At 36.6% G+C, this 17,888-nt stretch overlaps 1 protein-coding gene across 1 annotated transcript in view; it reads left to right on the top strand.

Annotated features, from left to right (window-relative positions):
* Wdr33 (WD repeat domain 33) overlaps positions 1 to 17,309 on the top strand; it is a 75,360-nt gene extending 58,051 nt beyond the window's left edge. The window contains exons 7-14 of the mRNA XM_071676846.1: positions 900 to 1,023; positions 1,347 to 1,456; positions 2,488 to 2,699; positions 3,249 to 3,387; positions 4,146 to 4,251; positions 7,178 to 7,343; positions 9,782 to 9,920; positions 12,714 to 17,309. Of these exons, the coding sequence (XP_071532947.1) occupies positions 900 to 1,023; positions 1,347 to 1,456; positions 2,488 to 2,699; positions 3,249 to 3,387; positions 4,146 to 4,251; positions 7,178 to 7,343; positions 9,782 to 9,920; positions 12,714 to 13,662 (1,945 nt within the window). The 3' untranslated portion in view covers positions 13,663 to 17,309. The remainder of the gene's footprint in view (positions 1 to 899; positions 1,024 to 1,346; positions 1,457 to 2,487; positions 2,700 to 3,248; positions 3,388 to 4,145; positions 4,252 to 7,177; positions 7,344 to 9,781; positions 9,921 to 12,713) is intronic.
* Positions 17,310 to 17,888: the final 579 nt, after the last annotated feature.

Raw genomic sequence — 17,888 nt, 5'->3', positions numbered from 1 at the left:
CTACTGAATGTTTCTACCTAATGCTCCTGCCTAATGTTCCCTACCTACTTTTTTCTATTGCTCCTACCATTTTACCAAAAGGCGGGTCTAGCACATAACTCTCTGCAGGAAATTGTAGAGGTATGAAGAATGAATTGTGTGAAATAAGTGTTGTCAGGTGTTGTGTGTGACAAGGAGAGATTGCATGTTTTGGGGGATAGAACACCACCAGTCCAGGTGTGGCTAAAGTAGAAAAAAAAAGATAGGTACCCAAGTCAGAGGAGTGCAACTTGACAACCAAAATGTTTAAGTTAACAAAGATGAAAATTGCACAAAGTAATGTATTTAAAACAATCACTAGATGTGTAGCAAACACAACACCTACACAATGAAACAAGATCCTACCATGAACATGTTCAGCACTCTATTCTAAAGCCATCCATAACAAATCACCAGCTCTCAAATAGAAATGAAAAGCTTACCCTTGCCTCACTCTAAAGCACCCTTTCCTGATGGATCCCCTGACCTGCAGCAATATAATATTGACAAACCACACACATACGGAAATATTCTGAAGAGCACTAAACATCTTGCTTTCCAACTTAATCTTAAAACTCCTCATCTTCAGCTTTTACTTTTTTGTATGTCCAAGTAATGTCTCCTTGGCTATATGTACACTTAGCTTTAGACTTGTATGTACAATGTATACACATCATTGGACTTTAATCGAATAATAGGTTTATTGTTTACTTTGTATGAAGATTTTTTTCATATATTGATAGCACTATAAGTAACATTAGCCTATACACAGTTGCTTTAAATGTAGATACTATTTTTCTTTGATGTAATGAAAGGAAAAGTGATTTTAAGATGTAATTGCTATGTGAAGACTAAATATTGCATTTATCAAACCACTCAAGACATGCACACAAAAGCACGGTAATGGATTTGAAGTGGAATACGAATGGCAATTGGCTGTGCTCAGCATCCAGGGATCATCTTCTTAAACTTTTTGATATCCGCAACTTGTCTACAGAGTTCCAGGTTAGTAAAGACTGTATCTATTGATATACATAAGCTCCCTGGTTTGCAGACTGAAATTTGATATCAGGGTACTAGATCCATATGGTCAAGGAATTTCACTGCTCTTTTCATTTGATCCAGATATGATTGAATATTAGATTGATTGGGAAGGTGAAGAACAGACCCTAATTCACACATAGTGTTTATCCAGGCCATATGGATTTTATTGAGTGTGGATGAAGTGTATTTGTCCCATTGTTTATAAATATTTACAAGGATAATTAGTTTAGATTTTTGGCAAATGTAAAGTGTAATTCCCCATAATATAAATATTTTTATTACAGGTTTTCCGAGGTCACAAAAAGGAAGCTTCATGTATTGCATGGCATCCCCATCATGAAGGTCTCTTTGCTAGCGGAGGCTCTGATGGATCCATACTCTTCTGGCATGTTGGGTATGTATTTTTAATGATTTTCTGTGTGGTATAAAGATGAGAATAGTGGTGGTGGATAACATATGTGGCATATTACGAATAAGAGCAGTGGAGAGAATAAAGAACTGATAAGAAAACGATACATGGTTCGGAGAAATTACCATAAAAGTGTCTGAATGAAAGCTATTAAGATTTAAAATACATGGCATATGGTAGGTTAAGGAAAAGGATATATGATTTGGTAAGACATGTAAAGAGATAAACCTTAATAGAATTGGGCTGATGCAATGAATGAATTATTAAAGGTTAAATGTATTTCAGATGAAGATGCTGGAGATGTGATTGTTGACTATGATCATTGAAAGAATTTTGCATGAGAGTTGAACTGTGAATGAGGCAATGTTCATGTGGGATGACATGTATACAAAGTGAATAATTAAGAAGCTTTGTAGTAATTATGGCAGATTCTGTTTTATTAGCCCACCAACTGTGAATTAAGGGTATGTAGCAGTGAGCTGAGAGGCTACCCACACTTGCACTGCATTTTGTATATGTGCATGGAGTTAAATGTTTACATCAGTGGCATTTCAAACATGATGACAAGTTAGTGTTTAGTCCTCACATTATATATAATTTGAGCATTCATTGATAAATTTACCAGCCTTTTGAACTCTTCCTTGCTTTATTACACATGAATACACTAACCTCAAAAGCTTTACATATTGATTAGGGAATTGAGTTCATTATATGCTATACCTGGTGTTTGAGTGTTTTATAAGAACATGTCACATCTGCCAAATAATCTGTATAACATAAGTGTTCTGATGACTGGAGATGTACATGAGATCTGACTAGTTACCTGAGTGTCTGAAGTGAGTGATTTTGAAGCACTGATAATGGTGAAAAATTTATGCATTTCATAATGTTGGACATGAATGAGCAGGTGAGTATGTATGTGCACGATCCAGTTGTAATCATTAGGAATTAAATAAGTAGTGTATAACTCACTAGCAGTGTTGTGCATTATAACAAGAATGCTTTCTTATCATCAGGAATGATAAAGAAGTTGGAGCAATTGAATCAGCCCATGATGGCATTATCTGGGATCTGGCATGGCATCCCCTTGGCCATATTCTTTGCTCTGGTTCTAATGATCACACTTCAAAATTCTGGACAAGAAATAGGCCTGGTGACAAAATGAGAGACAAGTACAACTTGAATACATTACCTGCTGGTGTACTTGCTGATGACTCAATGGATATTGGTAGGATACTGCTTATTATCTGTTAACTAGCATCTGCAGTAAAGCTAAGAATCATGTGTTGCTTTTCATTTATAAAAGTTTTTTGTCTCATTACTTCACAGGTTTGATATTAAAATTTGGTTTGCGGAAAACAGTTTAATTCAGCTCTTTTATCCCATAACAAACTATTTGTAAAAAGGTCATGCTTGTCTTTTACATGGTAACAGGATATAGTTCAAGTCTTTGTTAGATGAGACGTCATCTTGTAGGTGAGAGTAGGTGTGTTCTAGAACTTTAATATTTAGTAGCTGTGCCTTAATGATTGTATTCTTGCCTATAGCTAAAGTTTTACAACGTAACTATATAGGAATGGCTAATTGTAAAATACAAAGCAAAACAACGTGGTCAGTGATTTTATATCAAACTCATAGCCCCTTAATAGGTATGGAGTTGGACTTGCAGAAATCAATGGCTGTTAAACCAGTACTTAAAGACGTGACAAAATATTGAAGCTAGAGTGACTTAGAAATTAGAGTGGAAAATAAATCTGACTGAAGTTCATTTTTTCAGATGACATTCCCCTCAGCTCCAGCTTGACATCACAAGGAGTTATCCCTGGCATGGGACCAGAAGATAAGGTAGAGGAGGCAGAATCCACTGGCCCTGAAACTATTCCAGGCCTGGACTTTGATAGTGTTACATTTGATAGGTAAGTTGAAATGTAGTGGTTTTTGTTGTATATCTCTGTGTAAAATTTGTCATACAGATAAATGAATAGTCTTAGAGTTGCTGGTAATAGTTTTGCTTAAAAATTACTGTTAGAGCAACTGTTTTCATATTCATAATCTAATATTTGTGGTGTTTCCCTTATTGATGGTTACCTTTAAACGCCACATTTATGTTGCGGTTCTAACCAAGGGTCTTTAACATTTGTTCAAATCAGAACTCATAAACATTGCCATTTCATTTTCCATTTATTTTATATCCTTGCACAAAATGCCATTTCAATTTCTTTTTATTTTATAATATCCTTGCACAAATTTATATAAGTAGGTTTTTAGATAATGTCTTTCAAAACAAACATCACATTTGGCACTCATATAAGATGGATAATCATGTTTGGTAAAACAGAGGTGTGCTCTTTGAAAAAAGTATAGTAGGCATTGTCGCAGAATGTGATTGCCTTTATGTCATGTATGTTTTGCTTTATCATGAATATTTAGAAATGGCCAATTTTTCGGTATCTTTGTATGCTTCTTGTTACATGTATTCATTTGTACCTTTTCTACCTTTAAATCTGTGCTGAAGGGAAACTGTGCTTGATATGAAAAACTTCTGGTATGGCCTTGATAACTAACATGTAACCCACTTAAGCATATTCCTGCTTCTCCTTTATTCTTCCTCCATCATTAGCCAACAAGTTTAATTAATTTATTTTCTAGAATTTTTATATCTGTGCTTTTTCAGATTTTCCAAGAAAACTCCATATGCAAAACCCATACCAAAGACTTTCCAGGCAGCTTGGAATGCTGCTGGGGGACTGGATGAAGAAATGGAGGAGGAAAATAGTGCGGTGTGTTTACTATCCTTGATTATTTTTTAAATTTTTATTAATAGTTTGTTTCTTCTCAGATTTTTTCTTATGATTTTTGTATGGATAAATGGGACTTACAGGGGAAGAAAAGTGTGATAGGTAAGCATGGGTGTCAGGGAAAAGTGGCTTTAGGATATTAAGGCATGAATATTCAGGAGAATGAGAGGCATGCAAGAGTGATGTAGTGTATGAGGAGAGGATGAAGTATATTGTTAGTGGGTGTAACCATGGCATATAAAGTTATGAAAGGTAAACTATAGAGTAGTTTTGTTTTAGTTGAGGATGATTGCCTATGGTTTTGATATACTAAACCTAATAGGAAGAGATTGGATGTGTGCAGTTGAAGACATTACTCACTTTTTCATGATGCTACTTAATGAGATCTTGAAAGGAAATTAGATATATTTTTCTTTCATAAGTGTTCAGTATTTCTTGCATGAGCAAGGAAGCATCAGAAACAGATGAGTGAGTCTTTGAAGAAAAAATCATTGCTTGTCTACCTCTTTTGTTCCTTTCATTTGGAAGGAGGGAGGGATTTCCAGCCCCCTGGTCCCTCCCCTCTTAATTGCCTTTAACAACGTTCAGTAGATACATAGGCAGTATGTTTATGTTGTCATTATTATACAGCCTTAGGATCCTATTCATGGGGCTTCTGCAGCCTCAAGGATGGTTACAATGTAGGAGCAAGAAAAAGATGAACATTGTCTAAGTGACAAGTCACCATCAGTGAGATTGTATCATTGTCAGTAGATGAAAAGGTGTGCAGTTTCATTAAAGATCTTTTTGTTCCAAAGCAATCCATCATTTCCCTGCTCTTGCATGGAGTGTAGACAGAGGCATAAGTCCGTTGAGTATATCTGTTAAGGTGCATGGGAGAGTGATAATTGAGAGGATTGTGCCATCTACAGAGCATCTGACTGGGGAGGAGCAATGTGGCTTCAAGACTCATGGAGGATGTGTTGACTTGATGTTTGCTTTGAAGAATTTGTGTGAGAAATACACAGACAAAAAGAAGTATTTTTATGTTGGATTCCTGTGAGTTTGAGTGAGTAGAACCTGGAGGAAGCAGAGTGCTTTAGGTATCTAAGAATGAACATGACATTGGTCATAGGTTGGGGATACCAAGAACTGAGGTGTATTGAGTGTGTGGAAAGAGAGGCAATTGTCTGCTAAGGCAAAATTAATATGTTTAAAGGTATGATAGTCCTGAAGGTGTTGTGCATGTGTGAGTCTCAGGCTCTGAATAAAAAAGAATGGAAGAGGGTGGATGTTTTGGAAATGAAATGCCCAAGCACAATATGTGATGCATGGCCATTTGACTTTATAAGGAATGATGTAAGAGCAAAGTGTGATAGTTAGTGCAGTCATATTGAGAAAGCATACAAGGGTGTCCTGAAAGAGTTTGGTTACTTGGGGAGGATGAACAAGGAAGGACTGACTTAAACAGCAACTGTTTGTCAGAAGTGGAGGGAGCAAGGGAATGGAGGGGCCAAGTAAGAAACATGAGGATGGAATGAAAGAGGCTTTGGTTGTATTGTGGCCTGCATTCAGGAGGATGAGAGGCATGCAGGGGAAGGAATGAATTGAACTTATGTGTTATCTAGGTGTGTAATTACCCACAATTTCCACAAAAAACCATGTCCACCTCCCCGTACATTTTCAAAGGTGATGTCATGCTTACTTTCTGTTGCCTTGTCATCTCTTCCTTGGCCATGGTTACCATTTGCAGATGTCTCAGCATAGAATTGGCAAGTTTCTTGAGATATTCTAGGTCTTTCTTTTGGGTCCACAGGATCTTGATCTCCTGAATGAGGCAAGGCAAAAATGAAGAGCTGCAGGAAGAAGCTGCCTGTTGATGAGTTCTGAGTGCCCAGTGCACCTAGAAATTTCATGTTTATCCACATTTTCTTGCTTCTAGGCAAGAACTGGGGCTTTCTCCTTCTTAGAAAGGTAAAGGCCAACCATCTTGAAGCACAGGTGGAAGAATTACAGTGCCTAGAGGCATATCCCCAAACGAAGAGGCAGCCTGGAAGAATAAAGAACCTTATTCTCTGAAGATAGCCTGAGGCACACTGAGATGAGTTGCTAGTGCTCACACCATTAGAAACACTAGTCTCAGCAACCAGATGTATGATGATATCACCCTGAGAGTGCCATATGCTTGAACCCACAGTAAACCTAAACTTTGAATCGCCTTTGAACATATTTAGGGGGTGGACATGGCTTTTTGCAGACACTGTATTTGTAATTATCTCTGTATTTTACAAGGAGGTATTATTTGCATTCAAGGACTTTTTCAAGACAGGAATGAATAGAAGAATCCTTATGATAAGCAAAATTCTAAAGCACAGGAATAGAACTTAGAATGGAGCCCTGATGTAGTGGGTAGATTTATCATTTGGCTTAAGAAGTTGAGGGTTCTCGATTAAAAGTTTTTCAGGGAGACTTAAAAGTTGAAAAATTCTCTGTCAGTATGTTGTATATCTTAGTTTCAGTAGATTTCTTTCCTTTTTCATGCAACCATTGGAGGAAAAATTATTTAGAGAAGGAAAATATGAAATAATCATGCAAGAAATTAGAGGTTTTGCATCTTTTGATCTAGGATTGTTTAAAGTGTGCCATTATTCGGATGGAAGCTTCAAGTATTTTAAACTTTCTCCATGACATTTGTTATACGAGAACTGCAAAATCATTTCTAGCATACTACTGTGACCAAATATCTAAATCTTCATTATTGAAAATAATAGAAATGATAAGAATTCTAATAGAAATGACTGGGACCATCATTTGTACCATGCTTTCTTGTCAGTGATGTAGTATATTTGTGTGCTTCATTAATGTATACCCATTAATAGGAAAAATATAATTATTATTTAATGATTTTGTCTACATATTTTTACAACAGACAAGCTGGGTTGTTACTGACAGTGCTGGATTGTTTAGCTTACCAGCAAACATTGAAGGAGAAATGGTCTACACAGAAGAGGGAGACGAGCTACCCCCTGGATCCATCCCTCTTACCACCATTAAAGCAAATTCCATTCTCTATTGTGGTTTCCTAATTCCACTTGGTGAGTAATTTTATTCATTTTTCAAAGTGAACTGATGTTGACCAAGTGTTGAACCAGTCTAATGTATATTACACGATATTCACATTTTGTTTGAAATATTTTTGATAAAGCCATCAGCTACATAATTTCCCATTTTTTAAAGATCTTATTTTTGAAATGAGGTGAAAACCATCACCCTCACTTCCTCATCATTACATGATACACAATGTGCATTTTGCTTTCATAATATAAGAACTTCTTCCTTGTAAATTCTTGTAAATATTTAATTAAGTGGGTAGTGAGGTTTGCTCCAGGACCCATGATGGCTCTTGGCAACCCAAATTGAACAAAAAATTGTTCTAAAGATGTAACCTAAAGTGCCTTTCCATTAGCAACAGTCCTCCCAAGTTATGCATAGGTGCTTTCATCACTGTACCACAAGACTCTGAGAGAGTCACTGACAACATGATCATGCACACTGCTCCAGGATTAGACTCTAAGGAGATTGTCTTTTTAAAGAAATGCAAGATTCTGGCAGCATGTGCACTAAAAATTCTGAAAATAGCCTAAACTCAGGTAGAATCTTGGAAAGTATAAAGATATCCCATATAGCCTCACTCAATAAAATAGGAAGTATAGCATTTCCATGAAATTACTGATCACTATAATTATCACACTGTTAAAATTTTCAAGAGAGTCCTGAGATGTAAATTGACTGACTTTGTGGAGTCAGACATTCCATTTAACTGTGGGCAACTTGATTTCAGAGCAGGAAAATCATCCTTCTCCATGTCACATGCTCACTACAGTGGAGTTGAAGGGGCACTGGATGACAAACATAACTCTAATATGATATACACTGGCTTTGCAAAAACTGTTGAGAAATGTAACCATGGTGCCATAACTCAAAAATGCATAATGCACAAGATAGGAATAAATGGAAAAGTGGGAAGTTAGATGTGCAACTTTTTTACCAGCAGATCACAACTTGTTGGAAATTAGGTCATTTCCAATGTCTCCATGGGAAAAAGCTCTGTTCCCTGAGGAAGTGCACTTGCACCTATTCTGTTTTCCATCCTATATTTTCTTGCACTGAGTACTATGGGCTAGACCTGCCTTTTGGCAAAATGGTAGGAGCAGTAGATAGAAATAGTAGGTAGGAACATTTAGGAAGGAACATTAGGTAGAAACATTAAGTAGAAGTGGTATGTTGGAACATTAGATAGAAGTAGTCTGTTAGAACATTAGGTAGGAGCCTCTGCAAACACTACACTAAAGTTGCACTCTGTCACTGGCCTGTTAAGGGTGAGGCACTAAAGGATAAGAAGTGGCCCAGGAGCTCACTAGTTATGGAGACTCTGTTGCCATGGCCACCCTCTTGAGGGAGTTGCAGTGGGAACAGACATCAAAGATATAGATAGATAGATATACATGGATGCAAATATAAACCAATGTCAATTCATCCTTTGCAGACTATACTAGAAAATGTATAGAAATCTCATCAGTAGAAGATACTGAAAAAGTATAGACACAAATGATGTCTTCCCATGGGTCGCTAATGATAATATGCTTTTTAATGGTAAAGAGTTGCAACTACTCCATTATGGGAAAATGGAAAAAAAGAATTTAAAGTACTGGATATAAATGAATGCCTTAATATTTCAGAAGAGTAATGTAAGAGATCGTGGAGTAGTGATCCTTGATGATCTTAAAAATCAGTAAACATAACACAACACTTCCTCAAAGAATAAGCTTTTAGACTGAATTGTACAAACCAGTGATGATATTTTTTAGGCATAATTACTCTGCCAGATAGAATACTGCTCTCTGCTAACATCACCTTACTGGATGGGTGAAATTACAGTTGAAAACCTGATTACTGGACATGACTGAAAATGCAGAGGCTGTTCTGATGAAAGCATAGGGGAAAGATATATCATGATATATTATTTTGATGGCATGCTCTTTTGGTGCATTATACCTGAAAGCTAGAGATTGGATTTGTGTAAATGAGGCCATTTTTTGTTTGTTCATAATGCTACTTGTTTCAGGTGGGAAAAGTGGTTTAGTATTTGAAAAATTACTATTATTTGGAAGAGTGTGTGAAAGGAGAAAGTTGAGCATAAGTGTAAACAAGATTAAGATAATGAAGCACAACAAAGGGAGGTACAATATGCTGTGAATGTAAATGTGAATGGGAAGGACTTGGAGGAAATAGTGTACTTAGGTAGATGGAAGTGGACGTAGTAGATGAAGCCATAGGGGCTGAAGTGAGTCAAAGTGTGGAAGACTGGGCTCTTGTCCTAGGTGTCTTAAGAGGCAAGTGGAAAGTGAGGTCAATGTCTATTGGAGCAAAGAAGGGTATGTTGGAGGGCATAGTTCTCCTGGAAACATATTGCTCATCCCTAGTCAGCTGCTTTGAATCACGACTGTAAAATATGTATTTAATTATATTGCAGACAAAGTGTCAGGAGATGTAATCCAAAATGCCTTTGCTACCATGGAGGAGGAAGAGGCCATTGCAGAAATCACTAGTGACTATGAATTTGCTAGAAAACTTATAAAAGAGAAGAATCAGTTGCTTAATCCCAATGCAGGGTAAGTAGTTTGAAGTAGTTAAATCATATTTCCTGTGAAAATGTCTTTTGAAAGAGAATCTTAAAATATGGTATTTACACATGAATTTTATTCAACATGAATAATGCACTCTGGATTTCACAACAGTTGTTTGTAATTGAATCTTTATTAACAAATTTATTAATAGTGCCATACTATTGCATCATTATACATGCTTTTAGTTAGAATCTTATGTCATACTGTCAGTCAAATTGTGATGTAGTGGAGATGCTGCTTGACTGTTGTTTTTATGCCCTGCTGCTATATTTTGTGTTATGTGGGACAGTATATTGCAACCCCTGTGGACACAGTTTTTTAAGCAAAATAACTGAAGAAGAGTTCATGGTACAAACTTCTAATATTCACCATCAGGACCTCCTATAGAGGTGATGAACTTCTCATATATTGCCTTGTGTCATTAAAGTGTTGCTATCTCGTAAAGGTAGAGAGGAGCTGCCTGATTGGTTTCACACATTGCCATTATGTCATTGGTGTCAGAAAAGTACAGCATGACAAGTTTTTGACTCTTAGTTTCAGTTCTTTTCAGGGAAGAACCACCTAAATAGAGCTCTTACCTTAAGTTGTAATTTTCTTTCAGGTGTCACAAAAGATGTGCCTTACAAGCTCTTATCAGTTTCATTATATTGTAGGAATCACTGAAAGTTGTGACTTGCTCATGTGCCTTACCATGTCAGTTAGTCTAGGCAATATTCACAATATCAGAATGTATGAGATTTGCTTTGGTATTTAATTCTACTCTTTAAAGAGACTACTTACTGTCCTGTCCATACTTAAATACTCTTGATGGCTGTCATAACAGAGTTCATTGAAACACTGCTAAGTGTTGTGTGAAAAGAAAAGTACTAAACCCATATTGAGAAAAACAAGGATTTTCGGTTTGGCAGTTTCAGACCATCTCATAAATATATCTTCGAGGAAACTGGTGTGATGTGATATACAGGGGTGATGTGCAGTCATTGAACTAAACCACAGCATATGAAGCAGTCAGGGGAAACCATGGAAAGGTCTGTTTGGCTTGTGTCTTCATAAATGGCTCTGATTTTGATTCATTATTCATGACACAGTGGATGTGAGTGAATGAAGCTGTTCTGTTCCTGGCACAAATTTGCTTCATGGGAAACGATGAAGAAACTTGCAAAAAGACTAAAGATAGGGAAAAGGAAAAGGAATGAGGCAAGGCATAGTAAGATAAGCATGTAATAGCACTGCACAGAAAATCTTGGAAAATTGTATAGAATCAGGACAGATGATCATCACTTCAGCATATGGTGCTGTGGATATGGTTTCCATATGAACATTCTTAGCTTTTGGAGATGGAAGGATGGAGTGAAAAATATTTTGAGTGATTGGAGTCAGAACATGCTGGAAAGCAAAAGACATGCTTGGGCTAGAGTGAATTAGAATGTAGTATTCAGTGATCTATGTGCTGTAAATGAATTGAACCAGGGCATGTGAAGCAGACAGGGGAAACCATGGAATGGTCTGTGGAGTCTGATTGTGGATAGGGGGCTATGGTTTTGGCAGATTCCACATAACAGCTAGAAAATGGATATGAGTGATTGTGGCACTTCTTCATCTGTTCCTGGTAGTACCTTGCCAATGCAGGGAAATGTGATCAAGTAAGAAGAAAAAACAAAGAAATAAACTTGTAAAGTTGGGCCGAATGTTATGAATGCAGTTGAAAACTGGATTGAAATTTAGATTTGCTCTATGGGATGTTTTAGCAGCCTTTTCAGATAAACAATTTGACAGATATCTTTGATTATAAATTTTCCTGTCTGCATAATGATGTGCTTCATAGAAAACAACTCTCTTGATTGTTACCATTAAATTTTTTTTCATACTATTAGCTATTTCCCGCAATAGCGAGGTAGCATTAAGAACAGAGGACTGAACCTTTGAGGGAATATCCTCACCTGGCCCCCTTCTCTGTTCCTTCTTTTGGAAAATCAAAAAAATGAGAGGGGAGGATTTCCAGCCCCCTGCTCCCTCCCCTTTTAGTTGCCTTCTACAACATGCAGGGAATATGTGGGAAGTATTCTTTCTTCCCTATCCCCAGGGATAAACTTATGTTTTATGCTATCAAATACCATGTAATACTGAAAATCGTTGCTGGTTTCATAATAAACTTACTTATGTACAACAGCTATATTCAAGTGTATGAAAAGTTGATAATATCATTGATTTAATTCAGCAAATAATTCAAAAAGTGCTAATTTCTTATGTAATACAATGTGTTATTCCATAACAGTTTATTTAGTTTTTCATCTCTTGAAAAGTTCATAATTGGCTCCACTCTGGACTAAATTGGGGATAAAGGTAAACTATTTTCCTTGTTTAGAATAGGAAAGTCTTTAGCAAAACATGAGGTAGCTGGATAAGAATAAAAAATATGAGTTAGGTTTGTTAAGAGGGGAGACTTGTTATTCATTTAAGAATGTTATTCATGAATTTCTATTTATATTATACTTTGTCGCTGTCTCCTGTGTTAGCGAGGTAATGCAAGGAAACAGATGAAAGAATGGCCCAATCCACCCACATACACATGTATATACATACACGTCCACACACGCACATATACATAACATATGTTATAATAATTGCGAAGGCTACCTCAGGAAAATATCCACTGTATTGCACCTTTGGTGGACCTCCACATTTCATGCTTAATACACACTTCACATGATTTTACTTGTATCTTCATTTATATACACTGTGTAGGAAAAAGATAATGTTTCCAATTTTCATTTACAGTGTTGAGGAGCCTGCAGAGAAAAAAGGTGGAGGATTCCAGCAAGGCCAATTTGGTGAACAGAACTCTCAGAACTTCACAAGTACAACAAACAACAATAATAACACTACCAGTAGCTTTCAAAGCAGTCAGTCCAACTTTGGTGGTCCTCCTGGTCCTACTGGTCCTCGCAACTATGGTGCTTCAAGAGGAAATTTCCGAGGCCATTCTGATGGAGGCTTTGGCCGTGGGGGACAGCGTGGGAATTGGTCAAGCAGAGGAGGCTCTAGAGGTGGTCATGGCCCTGGAATGGGTGGACCAAGGTTCTCTAATGAGCATAGTGACCAAGGTTATGAAAATGATTGGGATTATGAAAATATGAATAATGGTGAGAATATTAATAATGGTGAAGGGGAAAGAGTCAGCAATGATGATAGAGGACAAAACTGGAGTAGAGGTCGTGGACGTGGAAGAGGTCGGGGAGGTTACAAAGATTACAATAATTATGATGAGGGGGAACAAGGAACTTGGAGTAGACCCAACCACTGGCAAGGTAGAGGAGGAATGCAAGGAGGAGGACAAGATGATGGTCTAGGAGGTAGAGGAGGAGGAGGAGGAGGAGGAGGAGGAGGAAGAGACCACGGTGGTGGTGGGGATCGAGGTGGTGGTGAATGGCATTTTGATACTTCATGGAGTGGTAAAAGTGGAAACTACAGTAATAACAAAGATGGAGGTTGGGACAACGATGAAGGCAATTATGGTAGCTATGGTGGACGAGGAAGTCCCTGGAGAGGAAGGGGAAGAGGGTACAGGGGAGCAGGGGATTTTCAGCAGAGGGGAAGGGGTGGAAGGGGAGATTATCAAAGAGGAAGGGGTAGAGGAGGTGATTTCCAACGAGGAAGGGGTAGGGGAGGACCACCACGGGGGAGAGGAAGGGGTATTGAAGGTGGGGGTGGGTGGGACAGCTTCTAGTAATTTATATTTTAATAGATTGGCTGTTTGATTCACTGGTTCATATGAGGAATTTTGGTGTTCAGGTTTGTTGATACCTTGGTTATTGCTTGGGTGCAGTCTGTTTTTCCTTGTTTATTAAGTAAAGTACTGAATAATAGGAAGGTCACTGTGAATACTGCTGTGCTGGGGAAGACTTGAAACTGTGCATATTTAATTAATATTGCATTTTATTTTTTATGTAATGATACAGTGTTTGCTTAGTTTCTGTGTTAGACTGTCATGAGCTAGAAAGACTGCATGCCTCAACTGGCCTAAGCAAGGCTCTTCTCAATATCAGAAACTCATAAGTTATCCAGAGTGACCACTATATTGTTGAATAGCTGGGTTTAGGAAATTCAAACATTTTCAGTCATCTCATCTCATCTCTGGAAAAGGTGCCACCCACTGTCTTCATTTGTGATGACCTTCCAATGTACCACTCTGAAGTCTTTATGTTGATTCTCTGTCTTACTTTATTTTATTCTGGAGGTAATGTATTTCTTAGTGACAGATTTTCTTAATGGGTAGTAGTATAAAAAGTGTTTTCTAAGGCTGATTCACATACATATATATATTATTCCTAGAAAAGCATCAGCAAACGTGTTCTTATTATGTGATGTAACTTCTGAGCAACAGACAACTCTGTCTGCTGGTGTGCTTGTGAGGTAAGAATTAGTTTCTGCCATTCCTGTGACTCCAGTATCTGTTCAGTATTTTTAAAAAAGCAAGAACTTCAGCTTACTACAAATGATGGTTGATTTAATACCTACATTTGCAAATAGTTGCTATCATTTACAATTTGAGATCTGTTTTGAATCATTATTAACTTATATGATTTGAAAATTGTTTTGAATCTACACAGGAATTGTTTGCCTGTTAGACTTTCCCTTAGTTTAATATTTTCAAACTCTTTTCCCAGAATATTTTAGGCAATTTTTATTTTCTGCTCGTGATACTTCATGGAACTTACTGTGGTATGGATTTCACTTGGCGTCATACTTTATATCATATAGTTCTACTTCTCTTTCCTGTGAATTCATCAATATACAAATCATACACTGTATACGTGTTACTGGACTTGGCTGCATAAGGATGCATCACAAGTGAAAGGTGAGGCTGTATCATTGGAAGTAGTTTTGTCAAAGAACTTCTCACAACAAAGCAGACCATTATTTTTTTTTGAAATAGTGCAGCCTTGGAACTGCTGGAGCTCTTGGAATAGTGTTCTGGGAATGACTCAGAAACCCTTTCGAGAAAGGGGCCCTAAGATACTTATAAACAAATACATATAATGTACAGGAACTTTATTTTCCAGTACCATGTCGCTTTCATTTACGGTATTGCTTTGAATTGTGTAGAATCAGATTTATCTCTTATTCTTTCTGTATTCCTCACTAGTTTCTGGGAAGTATTCCTATTTTCCAGCTTTCTTTCTAAAGGGACAACCTTAAATCAAAACTTTCCCATTGTTCTGTTTCTGATTGTTATTTGGTCTGCATTTTCTCTTACTTTGAATTTTTATTTGCTATTAATAGATCATAGGCAGCGTGCATCATTTTAACTTCACTGAAAATTTCTATTCTGGTCAGTAGTCAGTGTGGAAGCATGATCCATGGTTATAAAACAGTCAACTTTTTATTTGGAATATTTTATTGTTCCCTTTGTCAGATACTTTATGTCATGATTATTATGTGTTTGACTTCAGGAATGGACTTGAAAAGTAAAACATGCATTCCTGATTGCAGCTTCAGTGCCATCTTTTGTTGTAATAGAAAATGTACATGATAAATACATTACGTATGTTAATTCTTTACAGAGAGATTGTAGCACAGTGATGTCCAACACCATTTACAATAACTTATTCAACTGATTTGCTTCATTTGACAAATTAGCAGTACTGTTAGTGATGAATGATTGTCTCTCTTTGGATCATGCATTCATCTGAGTGAATTCTCATTTTCATGGTAAAGTTATTTCTATGTTGTAATTGTAAATTAGCAAGAAAGTCTGGTATGTATCTCCCATCTATCCAGTCTTTCTTTACTTGGACTGCATTATTGAAACGGTCAACAGAGAGATCAGTGGGTTGTACATTCAGTAGGGGTTGAAGTGGTGGTTTAAAATGTAATAAGCCTTTAATTTGCTAGGGTTTATTGTTTGATGGTCATTCTGTATCTAATATGTAGGTTCCTCTTGGTTATATATGTACAATGAATTCTTGCATGTAGTCAGTAGCATGCATGCAGCCCTTCTAGTTCATACACTGTCTCAGTGCAGATTCTTTACATGATTACTTTTTTGAGAAAAATTTTAAATGTTTAATTCTAGATAGTTTTGTGCATGAGTTTGAATTATTGTTGAACTGTATTTAATATTAAGAAGAGTTATTTAAAGGAAAATTATTTTGTCACAAAAGAAACAACATTCCTGCATCACCAGTGAGATTCTTTCATTTGAATGTATCTGTTTTATCATCATCATCACAGGAGATATGTACAAATTTCTACTCATCCATCATGTTTCAGACTTGTCCAAATGATCATACCATTCATTATCCTATAGGTTTTAGCACTTCAGAACATCATCAATCTCAAATTTATATATATATATTTCATTGGATGACAGCAGTCACCATTACCTGTACTGGGAAAACTTGCTGTCTGTGACCAGAGTGCTGGAGCATTAGATAAATGTTTTGAACATGGCCTCAGATGAACAATGGTTGATGATGCAGACTTCCAGAAGTACTAGTGTTTAGGATTCTTGTATAAATGCTGCATGTGTTCAGGAAGAATTCTTTTGTGGATATAAAAAAATAAACCTCTCTAATTTTTCTCTCAGCCATCAAGCCAATATACACAAAATATGTATGCAGTTATGAAGTACAATGACCCAGCTCTTCACATCAGTAGACCTTTAAATTTTATGGTATATGGCTTGGTTGCATATGAGAAAGTTTTCATATGATTTAATATGTAGTTAGGTGTAGGATGTAGAAAAAAATTATCAGGAGTCTTTTTAATCAGATTTTTATTGAATGTATAAAAAAATAAGTTAAAAACTGGGTGTGGGTACTTTCAGTTAATTTAGTTTTTAAATCTTAATGCCTGATGTATATATATATAGAGGAGAGTGTGAAAAAATTGTGAATAATAATAATATGTTGTCCACATGCTCTGGATTCATGGCAATTTGACAAAGCTGAGTTGTATGTAAATTTAATAGAACCAGATTTCTTGTGAACATGATAAAACTGAGACACTTTCATCGAGGAATTCTACAATAATGTGCTGACTTTATGCTTGTGTGTTTGAATGCCATGAGAGATCACACACTTAGGTTTATGCCAACCACAGATTATAAAGGAAGGTGTCCCAGTGTTTTGTTGTGTTTCTAACTTTTAATGCTACTTTTGTTTTGATATAAAACCATGATTAAGGCAGCCATTATATTTGGTTTATGTGGCATTCTAGATACTAAAGTTGTCTTTTGAGAAGTATAAGCATCAACAGCCAAAAAGGGAAAAATGTGTCAAAATTTTTTCAGCATTCTGGCCAATTATATTTGCAGTTTATATGATTTGCATTATCTGAAATTATTTCTTTAATAATGAATACTTGTCATGCTCTTTTGCATTATTTATTTCCATATGATATGCATGATCCAATTATTTTCTCATAGGGATGTAAATCACTGCTATTCAGAGGATAAGAAAAAAAAAAATACAGGGCAAAGCATTTTTGGATGAGGTGAAAAGAGCAATCATCAAGAAATAAGAGGTTTCTTCTTTCAAACTATTTGCCATTTCCCGCATTAGCGAGGTAGCGTTAAGAACAGAGGACTGGGCCTTTGAGGGAATACCCTCACCTGGCCCAATTCTCTGTTCCTTCTTTTGGAAAATTAAAAAAAAACGAGAGGGGAGGATTTCCAGCCCCCCGCTCCCTCCCCTTTTAGTCGCCTTCTACGACACGCAGGGAATACGTGGGAAGTATTCTTTCTCCCCTATCCCCAGGGAATAAGAGGTATATCAGGCAATTTCTTTTTTTTAGTGATTAGTGATATGGCTAAAAAGCAAAATAAATCTGATATACAACAGCAAAGAAGAAAATGCTGTACAGATCAGTAAAACATGGGTAGATGAGGAACTTGGGAAAAAAGTAGAGTATTAAATGTAGTACAGATATAGGAATATGTTGTAATGTGTA

Source organism: Panulirus ornatus, chromosome 23, assembly GCF_036320965.1.
Source record: "Panulirus ornatus isolate Po-2019 chromosome 23, ASM3632096v1, whole genome shotgun sequence".
Lineage (NCBI taxonomy): Eukaryota > Metazoa > Arthropoda > Malacostraca > Decapoda > Palinuridae > Panulirus > Panulirus ornatus.
This window is presented reverse-complemented; position numbering and strand designations above follow the sequence as displayed.